A 20,802-nucleotide genomic window follows, 5' to 3' on the forward strand; every position below is an offset into this window, starting at 1 on the left:
GCACTCACAGGACTTCCTGGGTATACCTAGTGGCTAAGACTCCATGTTCCCAATGCAGGGGGCCCAGGTTCAATTCCTGGTCCTAGATCCCACATGCCGAGACTAACACCTGGCACAGCCAAACAAATAATAATTTAATTAAAAAATATAACTTAGTATACAGTTTTAAAAGTCCTTACTATGTGCATCATCTCACACGCTAGTAAAGTAATGCTCAAAATTCTCCAAGCCAGGCTTCAGCAATATGTGAACCATGTACTTCCAGATGTTCAAGCTGGTTTTGGAAAAGGCAGAGGAACCAGAGATCAAATTGCCAACATCCACTGGATCATCGAAAAAGCAAGAGAGTTCCAGAAAAACATCCATTTCTGCTTTATTGACTATGCCAAAGCCTTTGACTGTGTGGATCACAATAAACTGTGGACAATTCTGAAAGAGATGGGAATACCAAACCACCTGACCTGCCTCTTGAGAAACCTATATGCAAGTCAGGAAGCAACAGTTAGAACTGGACATGGAACAACAGACTGGTTCCAAATAGGAAAAGGAGTATGTCCAGGCTGTATATTGTCGCCCTGCTTATTTAACTTATATGCAGACTACATCATGAGAAACGCTGGGCTGGAAGAAGCACAAGCTGGAATCAAGATTGCCGGGAGAAATATCAATAACCTCAAATATGCAGATGACACCACCCTTATGGCAAAATATGGAACTAAATAGCCTCTTGATGAAAGTGACAGAGGAGAGTGAAAAGTTGGCTTAAAGCTCAACATTCAGAAAACTAAGATCATGGTATCTGGTCCCATCACTTCATGGGAAATAGATGGGGAAACAGTGGAAACACAGGTTCAGTCTCTGGGTTGGAAAGATCCCCTGGAGGAGGAAATGGCAACCCACTCCAGTATTCTTGCCTGGAGAATCCCATGGACAGAGGAGCCTGGTGGGCTACAGTCCATGGGGTCGCAAAGAGTCAGACACGACTGAGTGATAAAGCACACACACAGGGAGGTATTCTTTTGCCTATTGGAAAACTCAGGTATTTTGGGGGGCTCCAAAATCACTGCAGATGGTGACTGCAGCCATGAAATTAAAAGACGCTTACTCCTTGGAAGGAAAGTTATGACCAACCTAGACAGCATATTCAAAAGCAGAGACATTACTTTGCCAACAAAGGTCCGTCTAGTCAAGGCTATGGTTTTTCCAGTGGTCATGTACGGATGTGAGAGTTGGACTGTGAAGAAAGCTGAGCACCGAAGAATTGATGCTTTTGAACTGTGGTGTCGGAGAAGACTCTTGAGAGTCCCTTGGACTGCAAGGAGGTTTAATCAGTCCATCCTAAAGGAGATCAGTCCTAGGTGTTCATTGGAAGGACTGATGCTAAAGCTGAAACTCTCACATGAGGAATGGACCACGATGACTTACACACACACGGACTTGGGTGCAAAGGCGCCACAGCACAGCAGTGTCTGCTGCATGAATACTCCGGAAGCACCATAAACATCCATACAGAGAGGATCTGTTACCCACACAGTGGACCATCCAGACCTCGGAGCATCGTGGGGTCGTTAGGACAAGTCATGAGTCAGACCTCAGGGCGCTCAACAAACTCCACTTTCATGTGTAAACACACAAGCGCCTGTTTCTCCAAGGAAACCTAAGAGCGTAGTACTGACACGGCCGCTCTCCGGAGAGGCAAAACGAGGGGATGCAGTTGGGTGGGAGAAAGGCTGATGGACTCCATGCAATTCCCTTTTGAAAGTGAATATTGGGACTTGCCTGGTGGTCCAGTGGCTAAGAAACTGCGCTCTGAATGCAGGGCGCCAGGGGTTCCAGCCCCGGTCAGGGAACTAGATCCCAGGTGCCACAACTAAGACCCGGCACACCCAAATAAATAAAAATAAATACTTAACGACGACATGAAAAGTGAAATGGTTTCCCACATCCACGTGTCACTCTCAGTACTGATAAATGCAGAATAAAAAATCACACTTGGAGAAAACTGTAGCTGGTATTCCAGCAGCCACCCCTGAAGAGTGCTTGTTTTGACCACTGCACAGTGAGCAAACCCTTTGAGGGCACTGTGTAGAACCCTTTGGGGTCACCGCAGCTGACCGCTCCTGGGGGACCAAGCTGCTGCTGCCCCTGGGAACACACCACACCAAACCCCAAAGGCTTCTCCTCTTTAAAAGTGCAGAGGTCGATGAGGTGACCCCAAAGAAACGCTACACCACGACAGCATCTCTCTCGTCCCCTCCACCCTGAAGGGCTCAGAAACAGCCACACCGGGACACTCGTTTTCTGATTTACGAGGACCATCGCCTATTCCACGGAGCAATGAGGCTGCTCCGTTAATGCGGCAAAGAACAAAACTTTTTCCTTCTTCACTTTCTGAACCTCCTCCGTAGATGCTATTTTGGTTCCAAAAAAAAAAAATCCTTTGGGATATGTCTTCAAGTCTGTACTAAAAACTGAAGTGCAAGGGGGAGGTCAATTTACTTTTTAAAATTTACACCCAATCTTGGAAAAGACTGGACTAATTCTGTTTAAAAAAGGCAGGTCAACACTGTACTATGAATGAGCCAACTGTGAAATACCAAGTGGAGGATTATTTCTCTATATAAAAGCAGTCACGGGAATTTCTTGGCTGTGCAGTGGTTAAGACTCTGGTGCCATCACTTTGGGGCCCTGAGTCTGATCTCTGGTCAGGGAACTAAGATCTTGCAAGAATTCCATGGAATGCTCTAGGCAAGAATACTGGAGTGGGTAGCCGTTCCCTTCTCCAGGGGATCTTCCCAACCCAGAAATCGAACAGTGGTCTGCTGCACTTCAGGCAGATTCTTTACCAGCTAAGCCACCAGGGAAGCCGGCAAGCTTTGTAGCCAGCGTGGCCCAAAACAATCACCAATACCTCTGAGCTGCCCAGCTGTACTGTTCTAGTTCCTGCCTGTAAAAGCATCAGGTCCCCAATTTCACTCTCTGACCCCCTCAAATTATCCCAACTCCTATCCACAATTTGCTTTCTAAGCAAGTACGCTTGCCCGCCCCAGAGCTCAGCACAGTGCTAGAAACACCTGGATGTCCGTGTACATCACTCCACATTAGCATGAGACCCGAAAATCCGGTAGCCTGCCACCTTGTGTTAAAACTGGGCCATGACACTTTGCTTCATTTAGAGAATCAGCTATTGCCACGGATAAGATTTAAGGAATCAAAATCACTTCACAAGTCAAAAATTAACACTCAGAAGTAATTAAAGAAGGAATCTTGTAAGAACTGACCATTACCAGGAACTCTACTCAATACTCTGTGACAAGCACAGGAAAAAAATCTAAAAAAGAGCGTGTGTGTTTGTGTGTGTATATATATATGTATGTATAACTGATTCAACTTGCTGTCTTTTCCAAAGAGTCGTCCATTTGCATCAGGTGGCCAAAGTATCAGAGCTTTAGCTAAGTTAACTATACTCCAACATAAAACTAAGTAAAAAAAAAAAAAGAAGAAAACGTAATCTTTCAAATTTGTGAAGTTGGATTCATCCTTGGCCAAGAGATGAATCACTCATGTACTTCCTAAGTGTACACGCTCACACATGTATGCACAGACACACACACACACACACACACACACGTCCACATCGGGACTGTCACAGTTGACACAGGGCAGCCAACAGAGTCCACGCTTTGCTGGCCTGCTCATCTCTGTCCGTAAACAAGGCTTGACGCCCGGGTCTTACCTTTTCACCACCAGCTTCAGGGTCTTATGTGACCCCTTCACCAGGCAGATGGCTTCCTGTCTAAACCCGGACAGACCGACATCATTGATGCCCACGATCTCGTCTCCGGCCAGCAGTTTGTCCACGGCCGCGGCTTTGCTGCCTTCTTCAACCTGCAATACAGAAAGAGGGTCCATGAGCTCCCCCCACCGAATGAGCAAACCAGTCCCCAGGACGCAGACAGAAGGACGTGTCGGTGACAGCTCTGTGACACCTACCTGTTCTCAGACTGGCTTCAGAACCACCCAGGAGTGAAGGGATCCAGCTTGGGCCCCAATTCCCTGTGGGAGACCAGGGATGCATCCTTCTCCTGGTGTGTACCCCTCATCCAGTCTATATCTGCAAGGCCTACCTTTTACGGAAGGGGCAGCAGCGTACACACACACTCAAAAACACACCAGAAACAGGGGATCCAGACGGACCCCTTTGCTCTCCGGATCTCCTCCCTCCAAAAAAAAAAAAGATAGGTGTTTTAAAATTATTGACAAGTTATGTCTCACCCATCAATCCTGCACCTAGAGCTTCCCTGGGGGTCCCGTGGTTAAAGAATCTGCCTGCCAAAGCAGGAGACACAGGTTAGAGCCCTGGTCAGGGAAGAGTCCATGTCCCACAGTGCAAGAAAGCTCGTGTACGACAACCGCTGAGCCTGGGCTCCAGAGCCCGGGGGGCCACAACTGCTGAAGCCCGTGCGCCCAAGAGCCCGTGTTCTGCAACAAGAGAAGCCAGCGCAATGAGACGTCCACAGGCTGCAAGTGGACAGGGGCGCCTGCTCACCACAACTGGAGAAAGCCCACGTGCACCAACAAAAGACCCACCAGAGCCAAAAAAAGAAAAAATATTTTTTTAAAAGTCCTGCACCTAGGACTTTTTCTGTAACAGGTTTCTTTCAATGTTTGTTTTTTTAATTTCTGTAACAGCTCTATTTAGCTATAAGCCAAATACAAGCCAATCCGCCCACGTACACACGAATGAATAGACTGTTAGTTGTATTCAGACTCGTCCAACCATCACCACCCACCCAGCTGAGAACAGGCTTCCTAAGCCAGAAGAAACCTCGTACTTGTCAGCAGTCACTCTCCAGCCCTCCCCGGAGACCACGTACGTGTACACGTCGTACTGTGGACACTTGATATACACAGTCATACAACAGGTGGGCTTTTGTGTCGGGCTTCTTTCACTCATGATGTGTTTTACAGGTGCGTCCGTGTTGACCCGTGTTGGAACTCCGTTCCGTTTTAGGGCTGAGTGATACTCCATCGTACCAAATGACCACATTCAATGTATCTGTTCATCAGGGATGGATATATTTACTTTGTTTCTACTTACTGGGCTATTCAGTCAGTTCAGCTCAGTAGCTCAGTCGTGTCCGACTCTTTGCCACCCCACAGACTACAGCACGTCAGGTCTCCCTGTCCATCACCCACTCCCGGAGTTAACTCAAACTCATGTCCATTGAGTCGGTGATGCCATCCAACCATCTCACCCTCTGTCATCCCCTTCTCTTCCTGCCTTCAATCTTGCCCAGCATCAGGGTCTTTTCCAATGAGTCAGCTCTTCTCATGAGGTGGCCAAAGTACTGGAGTTTCAGCTTTAGCATCATTCCTTGCAAAGAACACCCAGGACTGATCTCCTTTAGAATGGACTGGTTGGATCTCCTTGCAGTCCAAGAGACTCTCAAGAGTCTCCTCCAACGCCACAGGTCAAAAGCATCAATTCTTCGGCGCTCAGCTTTCTTTAGAGTCCAATTGTCACATCCATACATTTGGCTGTCAGCGCCCCATGAACACTTGTATACATATGTTTGTGTGTGAATATGCATCCTCATTTCCCTTGGGTGTACAACTAGGAGTAGAATGTCGGGGTCATATGGTAACTAGGGTAAACATTTTGAGGACCTGGTAGACTGCTTTTTTTTTTTTTTTAATTTATTTATCTATTTCGCTGTGCTGGGTCTTAGCTGCAACACATGCCATCTTCCGTCTTCATTGTGGCATGGGGTCTTAGCTGTGGCAAGACCACAGGTCTCAGCTGTTCCTGACCATGGGATCAAACCCATGTATGTAAAACACTCCCTAGTCAGAGTTACACACAGTATGTACCCACGTGGACTGACCTACTCCTTAAAAGGATTTTACGACTTTTATCCTGAGAATTTTCAATCTGTAAATCCTTAACCCAGCTTTTCTTATATAGTAATAATCCAAGTGAGCCATCAATTAACCAACCTACTGTCTGTACCAGTGCCCTGCAAACTGTATGCCGTGCTTATTGTCTCTGTCATCTCCAGCTCTTTGCTACTCCATGGACTGCAACCCGCCAGGCTCCCCTGTCCATGGGATTCTCCAGGCCAGAATACTGGAGTGGGCTGCCATGCCCTCCTCCAGGGGATCTTCCCAACCCAGGGATCGAACCCAGGTCTCCTGCACTGCAGGCAGATTCTTTACAGTCTGAGCCACTAGGGAAGCCCAAGAATACTGGAGTGGGTAGTCTGTCCCTTCTCCAGCGGATCTTCCCGACCCAGGAATTGAACCGGGGTCTCCTGTACTGCAGGCAGATTCTTTACCAGCTGAGCTACCAGGGAAGCCCCATGACCCATGAATCAAACCCAGCCAGCTAGGACTTCCCTGGTGGTCCAGTGGTTAAGACTCCGTGCTCCCAATGCAGGAGACCCGGGTCCCATCCCTGGCCAGGGAAGATCCCACATGCTAGGTGGCGTGCCCTCCCCTCACCCTCCCTGCAAAAAATCCAGCCAGCTGTCTTTTTTTTGTTTGGGGCAAATAAAATTTTACTGGAATACAACCACACCCATTTGTTTATACACTGCTACAGGAGAGAATGGAATAGTTTGGGGCCCATAAAGCCAAAAATATTTACTACTTGGCTTGTTACTTTAAAAAAAAAAGCTGCCAACCCCTGTTCTACACCAAAAAGCCATTCTTTTTACAAACTGCTAGGAGAACTAGTGAAAAAGATGACTGTTTATGTGCATACCAGGGTACAATTTTGGAAGTTCACTGTGCTCCCACTATATGCCAGGGCTGACCTGAAAATCAGTTCCAAACCTCACCAGGCACTAAAGCAAGGAAACGTTCCTCCTCTGGGGGTTGCAGAGCTGGAAATGAAGCCCATGACAGGCTCAAGGATGAAACCACACAGTACTTGGACCCGTCTCTCCGCCTGCACCCGAGGACAACTCAACCCCTCCTTAGGGTAACAGAGTAATTATTTACTGCAAGTTGACCATAAACAGAACATAATGAACAAAATGACCACTCCAAACAGAACTATGAAGCAATTCATTCAGCTAACAACCGGTTTCCAAGTCTAGACGATTTTTAATCCCAACGTAATGACAGATCCCAACGTTAATAAGCTTCCACCCGGCCAAGATTACACACTCAGCCAGAAACAGCCAAGGTGAAGAATATGTGGTGTAGAGTTTAGGTTTCGACATGCCCCAGCTGGGGGTGCCCAAGGGCTGTGTCTAATCGGAGGGTTGGTGGGCAGTTAGCTGGGGTGGGCGGGAGGTGGGAGTTCCCGGAGGAAAAGATGGAGTGAACAGCAGGGGAAGGAACTTAAAAGACTGGAGAGGCGGGGATGGAGGCTGCCCACACAGAAAACAGATCCATGAACGGCGGAGGACAGAACCCTTGGGCTGCCTGGCAGAAGAGGATGAAGGACAAGGAGACGGAGGAGAAAGAAGGGATGGGTGTTCCCAAGGAGACAACAACCAGACAGGCACAGAGCTGGTGAATCTGAGCATCACAAGCAAGCCTTTAGGTGAAACCATGACGATGAAGAAACCTGCAGGGTCTTAGAACAGGTTCTGAAGGTAGCCCTTCCTACAGACAACTCATCACCTGTAACGACTCGGCCATGACCTGGTGAGCTTTTCCACCTCATCCCCGCAAACCCTTGCACGTGAGACTCTCTCAAAGCACTGTCATTAACGTCTGGCTAAGGGACTCGCCTGGAGGTCCAGTGGCTAAGACTCTGAGCTCCCAAATGCAGGGTGCCCAGGGTTCGATCCCTGGTCAGGGCACTAGATTCCACGTGCCACTACTAAAGATTCTGAACACTGCAATGAAGACGGAAGATCTTCAATGAAGATCTGGCTTGGTCAAATAAATTAAAATTTTTTTGAACAAAGGTCTGGCTTCACCCCGAAGCCCAAATCACATCGTGTTGCTTCCCTTCATCTGCAAAGATTTCCCAGCTCCTGCTCCAGCCGCAAAGACCGCATTCCAAGGCAGCCTGTCTGCCTCATCCAAACCACACTCCACCTACACTCCCAGCAAAAAACAAACGGCTCCAGGTTTGGGAGACAGAGTAGCCGGGGATCTCTGCCCGCCTCGGCTTCCTCGCCAAGACAAAGCATTTGTCCAACATTTTTCACGCTCATGGCAAAGAGAGTTGCAAATGAGGCAGCTTTGAAGACCTCGGGTCCGTACCCTTGACCCCATCAAGCTTTTCCCGTGAGGAAGACTTCATTAGGCTTGAACCTGGTGAAGCCCAGACTTGAAGCTGGCCCTCGGGTCCCAGGAATACAGCTCTGCCCGTCAGCTGTGTATAGTCTATCGTGCATTACACGTGATGAGTCACGCCTCAAACGCATCATGCACTGCACACACGCAGGCTTCTTTTATTGCCATCCTCTGTTTAACAGTCAAGATAGCACTGGGCATTGCCAGTAGCAGAGGGCACCGTCTGCAGGAGCCACAAACGGGGCAGTCCTGTTCTACAATCACCAGGCAAAGTTCTCAGTGTCCCTTGCTCAGGGGCCAAAAAAAAAAAAAACTCCCTTTACAAAAAGGCAGGCAGGCAAGGACAAAGGAATCCACGCCCACCCACGATGCCAGTCCGTGTACCCCGGTCAGAAGGAAAGTCCCAAGCTCACTCGCCAGGCCGAATATTCCGGTTTGGATTATTCACTGGAATTCTGTTTGCCAAACTCCTGTTGAGTTTTTAGGGTTTCGAAGTGTCCAAAAATGAGCAGACTGCCTTGCTGTCCTGATGGAAACATTTACTCTGGCAACAGCAAGAGGGAGGGAAGGGGAAAAAAAAAAAAAAAAAAAAACCAGTCCATGGAAGTCTTTTTGGAAGCAAGCTTTCGTATTTCATCCAACGGATGTTGTTACAGATGATCGAAGATGACACCCACCAAGGGTGGGGGGGGCGGGGGCCCAACTCTCATGGGAGCCAGGACTCACTCGGGAAGGGACCGAGTCAGGGCAATGGGGGTGAGAGGGGAGGGGCTTGAGGCTGGAGATGAAAGACCTTCACCCCCAGACAGCAACTTGAAAGGGCCAGCAGAGATGGGGGTGGACATTACACGGGAAGGGGTCAGGACCCGGGCCCATCTGAAGAATGTCAGCCTGGAAAGCATGGCACCCTGGCAAGGGGAGCCTTTGAAGATAAGGCCAGAAAGAGGAAGATGAGGAATTTGACCTTGAGTTTCAGAAGCCGGAAGGATACCCTGGAGGCAGTGGTGGGGCAGGGTGGGAGAGGGTTCCCAGAAGGCCCGGCAGGGAAGCAGGTGAGTGACCCTGTATCATGTGAGCAAATGCGTCTAGCAGCTTCATCCTCTAGGCAGAGAGGAAAAAGCATCTCTCCTGCCCAGAACACATCACAGATCGGCAGCCACACGTGCTCAAACCAAGACAGGGCAGGGAACACAAACGTAAGCAAGGACTCTGGCAGCTGGGAAGGCAGGTCAAGGGACATATTCATTGATGGACATCAAGGGCCACTGCAGGAAAGGGGTGTGCAGTAGAGCTCAGATATGGAGCTTTGATGGCCTGGGAAAATCGCAACCACCGGAGATCAGAATGGAAGGGGGAGGAACGTTTAGGTCTGAGATCGGATTTCAAAGGCCATGAATCACACCCGTGACTTATCAGCTATGACTAGAAAGCCATCCAGGGGAGAGCATAAGACAGCACTGGCTTCTATGAGCCAGGACAATCACTGATGCCACCTCCCCAGTCACCCTCCCGAGTTCCCTTGTCTCCAAAGAGAGAGCTGAGTCATCCAGGAAGAGGATCCAATTGCAAAGCAATCAGAGAGCTCATCTTTGGTAACAGAGAAGCCCGTGGTGGGGAGGGGGGGGATCAAAAACCTCCACTGAAATGTATCCAGACTTGCACATAAACTCATCACTGGTCTCTGTCTCCTTGGACAATCTCAGGGAGTATCTTATCAGCAATCTGTGGAATTCAAGCTTCCCAGGAACTCTCAGTTCAGTTCCCATTCTTCGCACTCCCATGAACTGCAGCATGCCAGGCTTCCCTGTCCGTCACCAGCTCCCGGAGCTTGCTCAAACTCATGTCCACTGAGTGGGTGATGCCATCCAACCATCTCATCCTCTGTCATCCCCTTCTCCTCCTGCCTTCAATCTTTCCCAGTATCAGGGTCTTTTCAAATGAGTCAGTTCTTTGCATCAGGTGGCCAAAGGACTGGAGCTTTACCTTCAGCATCAGTCCTTCCAATGAATATTCAGGAATAATTTCCCTTAGGATGGACTGGTTGGATCTCCTTGCAGTCCAAGGGACTCTCAAGAGTCTTCCCCAACACCACCACAGTTCAAAAGCATCAATTCTTCGATGCTCAGCTTTCTTTATAGTCGAACTCTCACATCCATACAGGACTACTGGAAAAACCATAGCTTTGACTAGACAGGCCTTTGTTGGCAAAGTAATTGACTTTGTTGGCAAAGTAGTTGAGTGAAGAATCCCATGGACAGAAGAGCCTAGCAGGCTATGGTCCACAGGGTCGCACAGAGTTGGACACAACTGAAGCGACTTAGCACAGCACACATGTCCTGAGCGTCAGCTGACTATTTCATGGGGGGTAATTATTTAACACTAAACATACTTGATGGCAATCTGGTGTCACAACTGTGCACAAAATATGTCTTGAACATTTAAAAGGACCTCGACTCCCAGATGTTTTAGTAGAATCACTTCCCAAAGAAAAGCACTCCTTGATCTCGGCTCTTTCTTGTTCCACATCATGACACTCCAATCTCCCATAATGTGCCATGAACATGCCACGAAATAGTGCAAATCGAGCATGCAGTGCTTACGATATTAAACGATGAGTTAATGGGACCTATATGATGGTACAGCCTATCAATATTTGGCATCCTCTTAAGGAAAAGTAGCTTCTGCATTTTAGGCTAGAAAGTCACTGGAATATCTGTTTAGAAAGGAAAGTGAAGTTGCTCAGTTGTTTCCAACTCTTGGCGACCCCATGGGCTGTAGCCCACCAGGCTCCTCAGTCCATGGAATTTTCCAGGCAAGAGTACTGGAGTGGGTCTCCATTTCCTTCTCCAGGGGATCTTCCCAAACCAGGGATTGAACCCGGGTCTCCCGCGTTGCAGGCAGACGCTTTACCATCTGAGCCACCAGAGAAGCACCAGGGAAGTTTAGAAAAGAAACTATGTAGTTTTTTAGATGTTCAGTACATACATTAAGAAGGGTGTACACTGTTTACAAAAGCCAGGACATGGAAGCAACCTAGATGTCCATCAGCAGACGAATGGATAAGAAATCTGTGGCACATATACACAATGGAGTATTACTCAGCTATTAAAAAGAATGCATTTAAATCAGTTCTAATGAGGTGGATGAAACTGGAGCCTATTATACAGATTGAAGTAAGTCAGAAAGAAAACCACCAATTCAGTATACTAATGCATATACATGTAATTTAGAAAGGTGGTAACGATGACCCTATTTGCGAGACAGCAAAAGACCCAGATGTAAAGAACAGACCTCTGGACTCTGTGGGAGAAGGCGAGGGTGGGAGGATTTGAGTGAATAACATTGAAACATGTGTATTACCATATGTGAAACAGATCACCAGTCCATGTTTGATGCATGAGACAGGGTGCTCAGGGCTGGTGCACTGGGACGACCCAGAGGGATGGGATAGGGAGGGAGGCGGGAGGGGGGTTAGGACGGGAACACATGTACACCCACGGCTGATTCATGTCAATGTATGGCAAAAACCACTACAATATTGTAAAGTAATTAGGCCCCAATTAAAATAAATTAATTTAAAAAAAAAGAAGGGTGTACACACTGAACTGTGTATAAATTCTCAAAACAACCAATAAAACTTTAATTAGAGAGGAAAATTACTTTCCTCGTGCTTGACAAAATGTTATCTCGAAAAACAAGAAAAGTGGTAACCACCTCCACATGCAAAAAAAAAAGCCTAAGAAGAAACCCCAAAACCCACCTCATACATTTCAGATTCAGACGAACAAGTCTGTATTTAGTCCCGAACATAGGAGTGCACCCTGAAGATTCTAACACACTCCCTCCACTCATTGCCAAGGTGAGGGCTGCATCACACGGGGCCCCAAGACCAAGAAAGGCAGACGTGGCCCAGAGAAGCAGACAGACCCAGGCTGATGGACAGAGAAGGCCAAGGAGAAGTCTGAAAGACCTGGAGGCATCAGAGGCTGCAGTTAGCAACCAGAAGTCCACAGAGAAACAGGAAAGACGCTGACTGCTCAAGAAGACCTTTTAAGAAACATAATTTTTTTTTTTGGGTGGGGGGGGGTCTTCCCTGGTGGTCTGATAGATAGGAATTGCTTGCCAGTGGAGGTGAGACAGGTTCAATCCCTGGTCTGGGAAAATCCCACACGTTGCAGAGTAACTAGTCCCATGGGCCACAACTATTGAGCCTGTGGTCTAGAGCCTGGGAGCCGCATCCACTGAGCCCATGTGCTGCAAGTATGGAAGCCCTAGCGCCCTAGAGCCCACGCTCTGCAACACGAGAAGCCACCACAGTGAGAAGCCTGTGCATGACAAATGGAAAGTGACAATGTTAGCTGCTCAGTAGTCTCCGACTCTTTGCGATCCCGTGGATTCTAGCCCACCAGGCTCTTCTGTCCATGGGATTCTCCAGGCAAGAATACTGGAGTGGGATGCCATGCCCTCCTCCAGGGGATCTTCCCCACCCAGGGATGGAACTTGGGTCTCTGTAATTGCAGGCAGATTCTTTACCATTTGAGCCACCAGGGAAGCCCACCTCAACTACTGGGTAGCCCTTACCTGCCGCGACTAGAGAAAGCCCTTGTGCAACAAGGAAGACCCAGCACAGCCAAAAACAAATACATTAATTGTTGTTCAGTCGCTCACTCCTGTCCAACTCTTTGCGACCTCATAGACTGCAACACGCCAGGCTTCCCTGTCCTTCACCATCTCTCGGTGTTTGCTCAAACTCATATCCATTAAGTCGGTGATGCCATCCAACAATCTCATCCTCTGTTGTCCCCTTCTCCTCCTGCCCTCAATCTTTCCCAGCATCAGGGTCTTTTCTAATGAGTCAGCTCTTCTCGTCAGGTGGCCAAAGTATTAAGAGAGCTTCAGCTTCAGCATCAGTCCTTCCAATGAATATTCAGGACTGATCTCCTTTAGGATGGACTTGTTGGAGCTCCTTGCAGTCCAAGGGACTCTTAAGAGTCTTCTTCAATAGCACAGTTCAAAAGCATCAAATACATAAATAAAACAGTGCAATTTTTAAAAAAAGAAACGCAAAAGGAAGGAAATTTGCATCAGGGGGTCAGTGGTAGCAATTCAGAACCCAAGCCAGACTTGACAGGGAACCCCGATAGGACTGTTCAACTCTGAACCCAGAGCCCACAGCCTCCTCAGGCGAAGACGAAGCCCAAGGTACATGGCTGCTCTCCAGGAGGGGTGAACATCCAGGGCCTCAGGGCTCTGCGGAGTCCTGACCCTCAGGGACAGCACAGCACTTTGGAGAACACAGGCCAATCCGTGGAGGGGATACTGTCTGCAGGGCAACACTCAGGGGGCATTTTCGGAACACCCCTGCCTGGCGAGGGGAAGTCACAATCCAGGAAAAAGGTGCGCAGAGGACACCCATTTCAGTGCCACGCCAGTTAGCAATGTAGTGCGTCTTAAGTGCAAATCACCAGCCACCAGCTGAGTGGTGATACTGGGGCTGGACGTGGGGACCTTTGGGGGGGTGTAGCAGGCTGTGCCTCGGGAAGTGTCATCAGCAGAGGGCACCAGAGGGACACTGGGGGACAGGGCTTCCCTCTGAAGTCAGCCCAGCCCTGCTCCTGAGACAAGGCAGTGTCTTGACTCTTTTCAAACCAATGGACTGCAACACGCCAGGCTTCCCTGTCCTTCATCATCTCCCAGCGCTTGCTCAAACTCATGTCCATTGACTCGGTGATGCCATCCAACCATCTCATCCTCTGTTGTCCCCTTCTCCTCCCACCTTCAATCTTTCCCAGCATCAGGGTCTTTTCCAAGAAGTCAGTTTCCTGCATCAGGTGGCCAGAGTACTGGAGTTTCAGCTTCAGCATCAGTCCTTCCAAAGAATATTCAGGACTCACGTCATTTAGGATGGACTGGTTGGATCTCCTTGCAGTTCTGTCGCTCAGTCGTGTCTTGCCTCTTTTCAAACCAATGGACTGCAGTGGGCCAGGCCTCCCTATCCACCGCCAGCTCCCAGAGCTTGCTCAAACTCGCGTCCGCCGCGTTGGTGATGCCATCTTCATCCTCTGTCGTCCCCTTCCCCATCCCGCCTTCAATCTTTCCCAGCATCAGAGAGGTCACCGGCCTTGAGTCCAGAAGTGGTGTCACTGTTCCTTCCAGCTGCCGTCCTCTTCAGAGCTCTCTTTACCCCAAGGAGCACCTAGTTAATCATTCTTCACTAAGTTAATAATAAGGAATCGTCTGCTGACAGTAATTCTTTACACCCGGGGTGGCAAACTTCTGCACCGAGACAGCCATATGGTAAGTATTTAAGGCGGGGGGGGGGGGGGGGGGGGGGGGCCGCGGTCTTCTGGTCTCCATGGCAATGGCACAAACCCGCCCGACAGAGGAGCCGGAAGGGGTGTGTTGGAATGTGGCCAGTGCCCAGAAGCCTGCCTTCTATTAAGCAGCCCCCGTTCCAATTACTGCGCGCTTTCTGCTTCCCAATGAGACCCTGCTGCTGCTGCAGCTGCTAAGTCACTTCAGTCACGTCCGACTCTGTGCGACCCCATAGATGGCAGCCCACCAGGCTTCCCCATCCCTGGGATTCTCCAGGCAAGAACACTGGAGACTCTGAGGGATAGACAGTTCCATGTGACAAGCACAGCAATGGAGGCATACATGGGCCCCAGCATCACAGAGCAGGAGCAGTCAGACCAGAGGATTCGAGGAGGGGCTGATGATCAGGGATGCTTTCACAGAGATGAGGACGAAGGCGCTAGGACTTCAGACTGAGCCCGACCACTTCACTGCACAGTTGGAGAACTGAAAGCGTTCGTGGCTCAGTCACGTCCGACTCTTTGCAACTGCATGGACCATAGCCCGCCAGGCTCCTCTGTCCATGAGGATTCTCCAGGCAAGAATACTGGAGTGGGTTGCCATGCCCTCCTCCCCCAGGGGATCTTCCCAACCCAGGGATTGAACCCAGGTCTCCAGTATCACAGGCAGATTCTTCACCACCTGAGCCCAGCAGGGAAGTCCGACTGGAGAGAACTGGAGAATGAAGCCCACTTTATTGTTCTCGGTCTCAGTTTTCCACTCAAAACAATTCGGACAACAGTTGGGCTGGGGGTGGGGCGGGGCCTGACAACCCAAGACCATACGAAGAATAAAAGGGAGACAAATTACGAAAATATGTTGCAAATTCAGAGTCTTATGCAAGTATTATTTACAAAACACGTTATTTAGAATTTGCTGGCATTCCAATCAGGACTGCAACCCAGGGGAGGATCCTGGACTTTCAAGTTCAGTGACAAATGGTCCCCACTCCTAATTAATAACACGAGGAAAGGAGATGCTTAAGTGGCAAAGGGAGATTGCTCCGTTTACAAACACCCCAAAGCTATTTGGATATACTGGTTTCTAAGTCCTTGCATACCACACTGTTTGGGGGGAAAGTAAAGCCCAAAGTTCAGTTATCCTAGAAGCTCTTACTGTTTATTCTCAACTACAGTTTCTTTTACCCGTGATGAGCTACCATACAGCTTTACAGAAAACTTTTAAAATACAACACGTCACCATTCACAAATGGGGGGGGGGTGTCTTACAAGAGTTTCACTTAAATGGGTTATGTGGAAACTAAACCACACGTCCCCCATTTGAAACACACACACACACACGCAATTTAAGTTCTCAGGCTAAGACACAAATACCTCTCTACAAAATGTCATCGTTTATATGTGTATGCTCACGGCTGACTGAGCTTCCCAGGTGGCACTGGTGGTACAGAACCTGCCTAGTTCTTTACTGGCGCTAAAGAACGAAGGAAACATAAGAGACGGGTCCAGTCCCTGGTGGAGAAGATCCCCTGGAGAAGGGCAGGGCAGCCCACTCCAGTATTCCTGCCTGGAGAATCCCATGAACAGAGGAGCCTGGTGGGCTACACTCCATGGGGTCAGACAGTCACACACGACTGAAGTGACTTTAGCACACACGCACGCATGGCTGACTCAAGTTGCTGTACGGCAGAAACTAACACTACATTGTGGTGCAGTTATCCACTAATTAAAGGGAAAAGATGTTATGGTTTACAGTCTGTGGTTTTTGCAATCAAGGAAAGGGGAAAAAAGCAAATATGCCTTCTCCACAGTTGGCTCTCTGATATATGTGCTATATGCACAGGTCAGGTGTTCCTAACTTGGGCATAGTTCTGGGTCCTCTTGGTTAGAATGGGGACTATGTTTTCTAGAAACTCTATTTCCATATAGTTCATTAGATTGGGTCCAAAGGAAACTGTCCAAGGATAGAAGGCGGAAGCTATGGTTTTCCCAGCAGTCATGCATGCATGTGAGAGTTGAACCATAAGGGCTGAGCGCCGAAGAACTGATGCTTTTGAACTGTGGTGTTGGAGAAGACTCTTGAGAGTCCCTTGGACTGCAAGGAGACCCAACCAATCCATCCTAAAGGAGATCAGTCCTGAATATGCATTGGAAGGACTGATGCTAAAGCTGAAACTCCAATCCTTTGGCCATCTGATGCAAAGAGCCGACTCATTGGAAAAGACCCTGATGCTGGGAAAGGTTGAAGGCAGGAGGAGAAGGGGATGACAGAGGATGAAATGCTTGGATGGCATCACTAATTCAATGGACATGAGTTTGAGCAAGCTGATTTCCTTTAGGATAGACTGGATGGATCTCCTTGCAGTCCAAGGGACTCTCAAGAGTCTTCTCCAACACCACAGTTCGAAAGCATCACCTGATGTGAAGAGCCGACTCATTGGAAAAGATCCTGATGCTGGTAAAGATTGAAGGCGGGAGGGGAAGGGGATGACAGAGGATGAGATGGTTGGATGGCATCACTGACTCCATGGACCTGAGTTTGAGCAAGCTCCGGGAGATGGTGAAGGACAGGGAAGCTGGGCCTCTCCTGGAAGGAAGATAAACAGTGATGGGGGGTGAAGAGAAACTGGAGGCCACTGGGCACTTCTGCATCACTTTCACCTTCTGTCCTTGTCTGTGGGGTCGCAAAGGGCTGGACAGGACTTAGCGAGTGAACAAGTTTTTTAAAATTGTGCTTTAACCCATCCCACACAAAATTTATTGTCACCCTTTTTTTCAATATACAGAAACAAACTTACTTTCTATACGCTATGAACAAACAACCCCAAAATAAAATGAAGATAACAATTTCACTTCCGAGAGTCTGAAGAGGCAAAGAAATTCTAGTGATAAATTTGATAAGAGTGAAAGTTGCTCGGTCGTGTCCGACTTTTTGTGACCCCATGGACTATACACTCTGTGGAAAATTCTCCAGGACAGAATACTGGAGTGGGTAGCCTTTCCCTTCTCCAGGGGAATCTTCCCAACCCAGGGATCGAACCCAGGTCTCCCACCTTACAGGCGGATTCTTTACCAGCTGAGCCACAAGGGAAGCCCAAATTTGATCAAAAAGAGGAGGGCAAAACTTGAACCCCGAAAACTACAAAACACTGCTTTGGAAGAAGTTATCTAAATAGCTGACAGGGCATGCCACAGTCACAGATGGAATTGCTGACGCTGTTATTTAATAAGATGCGTCACCCATTTTTAAGTGTACCGTTCAGCAGCGTTCTTTGTAATTACATGATGTGTAAGTGAGCCCTAGGAATTCACCTTGCAAAACTGACACCGGGTCCATCAAGCGTTTCTCCCAGTCCTTGGCAAGAGCCGTTCTGCCTTTCTGTTTTCAGAACCCGACTCCTGTGGATGCCGTGTGTAAGTGGAGTCCCACCGGACTGTCCTCTGGGTCTGGTTGTAGCACTTGAGGTTCACGTACGTGATCGCAGGCCGCGTGGAGCACCCGTTATCTAACACTAATATTCTACCGTATGTATACGCCGCGTTCCCTTTATCCTTTCACCTGCCGAGGGAAACCTGGGCTGCTTCAAACACCGGCAACTCTCATACACAGTTTATTGTTGTTCTGTTAGTCGCTCAGTCATGTCTGACTCTTTGCCACCCCCATGGACTGTAGCCCGCCAGGCTCCTCTGTCCATGGGGCGGATGCAAAAATTGCTATGACCAGTTGGGCAAACAGGTGGAAAAACCTTCAAGTCTCCTGAGTGTTCACCAAAAGACCTGTGTAAGAATGACCACCCCAGCACCACCCATACCAGCTAAAACACAGAAAGAAGCCAAATGTCCAGCCAAAAAAAAAAAAAACCATGGGATACAGACTTTCCTGGTGGCCCAGTGGCGAAGACTACAAGCTCTCAATGCAGGGGTCTCCGGGTTTGATCCCCGGTCAGGGAACAAGGTCCCACATCTCACAACTAAGATCAAAGATCCTGTGTGCCCTGCAACTAAGACCCAGGTACAGCCAAATAGATAAACATTTTTTTTAAATAATTAAAAAAATAAAATAAAATATGGATGGGCTAGCTGAACACTGGGATAGCTCAGCACATTTCTCCCCCAGGTACCAGTGATGTTCAGGGCTGGATATTCCTCTGTGACGGGGCTGTCCCTTACCTGGAGGATGTCTACGATCGCCATTCCTAGTCTCTGCCCACTGGATGTCAGCAGCATCCCCCACCCCCACCACCGCCCCAATAACATCTGGAATGTCCCCAGATACTGTGCAGTATATACCCTGAGGGACAAAAGCTATCATTCCCAACTGGGAACCTCCACTTGAGAAAGGATAAAATGCCTGCCACACTCATGACAACCCTCAGTCGAACATACAAACAGGAGACGGGACAACTCTGAAACACCCTTCCGACCTCCTGCCCTGTGAAGACGCATCCACCACAGCAGGACGCCGGCAGCCTCCTGCCTCCCACAGAATGTCTTGCGAGAACTCCCCTGGCGGTCCAGCAGTGAAGACCCCTTGCTTCTGATGCAAAAGGCACGGGTTCGACCCCTTGTCAGGGAACCGGACCCCACAAGTCACGCCACTGCCATGCAACGTGGCCCCCAAAATCAAAGATCTCCCACCAGCAAAGGGAGAGAGGCTGGCTGATCAGGCCGAGTGGAGGCCCTGTGTTCAGTCCAGTCCCACCGTTGACCAGGCAAAACTAACCGCTGTCGCCTTGCTCTGGACACCATGCATGCGTGCTAAGTCACTGAGCCGAGTCCAACTCTGTGACCCCCCATGGACCGTAGCCCACCAGGCTCCTCTGTCCACGGGATTCTTCAGGCAAGAACACTGGAGTGGGATGCCATTTCCTTCTCCAGAGGGGGGTCTTCCCGACCCAGGGATCGAACCCCCATTTCCTGCATTGGCAGGTGAATTCTTTACCACTGAGCCACCTGGCAAGCCTCTGCACATTATGAGCTTTTGCCTGAACATCACAGGCTGGCAACTAAGAAGCATCTGTCATTTCTTCCCAGAGAAATGGTCCTTTCTTGCCTCCCAGCTGTGTTGGGCTGGGGTCCCCTCTACTCACACCTGCACCCCGTGTCTGGCTCACTTCCACTAACCATCCTGGGCCCCCAACACCACATCCACTCTGGAACCAACGGCCACCTCCCAGCCTCCCGAACACCCTGCTGCATTACCAGTCGGGGCTCCAAACTCTCTGCTCCCCACCCCCGGCCCCCATTTTATTTTTGGCCACAGGTGGCACGCAGGACCTTAGTTCCCTGACCAGGCTTCAAACTCATGCTTCCTGCAGCGGAAGCTCGGAGTCCAAACCAGGAGACTGCCATGGCAAGTCCCCTGAACCCTGCTGACGGCTCTCTGCTTAAGCTACCAGCCCCAGTCCAAGACTCTAGTCTCCTGAAGGCCAAAGCCCAATGGTTATCTCTGTTACTTCCCCTCCGATACCAAAGTCTGTCTCACAACATGACAGGCAACGCTTCTGGCAAGGGCGAACTGAGAGGAGGAGGGGAAGAAAAGACGTCAGCAGGGGACAGCAGGGTCCCTTGTCCAAAGCCTGCTTTCATCCCATACCACAGGAGGAACACAGCACACCCCGCGCCCCCTTTCGGGGTTGGTTTCACGCCTTATCAAGTCAGGGCGAACGCAAGCAGGCTCCCCAGCCGTCTGGGAACACAGTCCTGCCCCTGATTCCAACCCTGTTCTCAGACACCTGAAGCAAAGGAGCAGTGGGGATGTTCAAGCACCGGAACGACTGGAACCACTTAATCATTCAGTTTTCAAAGCGGAAATGCAGCCTGCAGGAGCTGATAGGCCATCGAGAGGCAGGAAGAGGAACTGCTGGACACAAGAACAAAAGTGCCCCCGGCTTGGGAGACGGGCGGCTGTTTTGTCTGCAACGGATGGACAGACTGGCCCCAGCCTCGGGGCCGCTTCAAAGAAGCAGGGGCACTTGTTCAGATAAGGCTGCCGTTCGGCAGCACAACAGAGGAGACTGGTCAGGGGCGGGATCCAGCAGAGAAGGCTACCTCGCCTTCCCCTGGGGTGAAGTCAGAGCTCCCTGCAAGCCTTCATCTCTTTATCAGGTAAACACATGGGTGATCTCACCCATCACGAGGACTGTGCTTCTGGAACAAGTCTTTTCATGGATACTGCCCCAGGCAAAATGCTCGGGGTGTCCTCCTGAACCCCAACCGTGCTGCCCCG

General features: G+C 49.4%; 1 protein-coding gene across 4 annotated transcripts in view; it reads right to left on the bottom strand.

The window, feature by feature from the left end:
* The window catches only part of SHROOM2 (shroom family member 2), a 141,533-nt gene that overhangs the window by 66,112 nt on the left and 54,619 nt on the right, over positions 1-20,802 (bottom strand). For all 4 annotated transcript variants that reach the window (XM_070784573.1, XM_070784572.1, XM_070784574.1 and 1 more), the window contains exon 2: positions 3,737-3,888. In XM_070784573.1, the coding sequence (XP_070640674.1) occupies positions 3,737-3,888 (152 nt within the window). The remainder of the gene's footprint in view (positions 1-3,736; positions 3,889-20,802) is intronic.

This window comes from Bos indicus, chromosome X (genome assembly GCF_029378745.1).
Source record: "Bos indicus isolate NIAB-ARS_2022 breed Sahiwal x Tharparkar chromosome X, NIAB-ARS_B.indTharparkar_mat_pri_1.0, whole genome shotgun sequence".
Lineage (NCBI taxonomy): Eukaryota > Metazoa > Chordata > Mammalia > Artiodactyla > Bovidae > Bos > Bos indicus.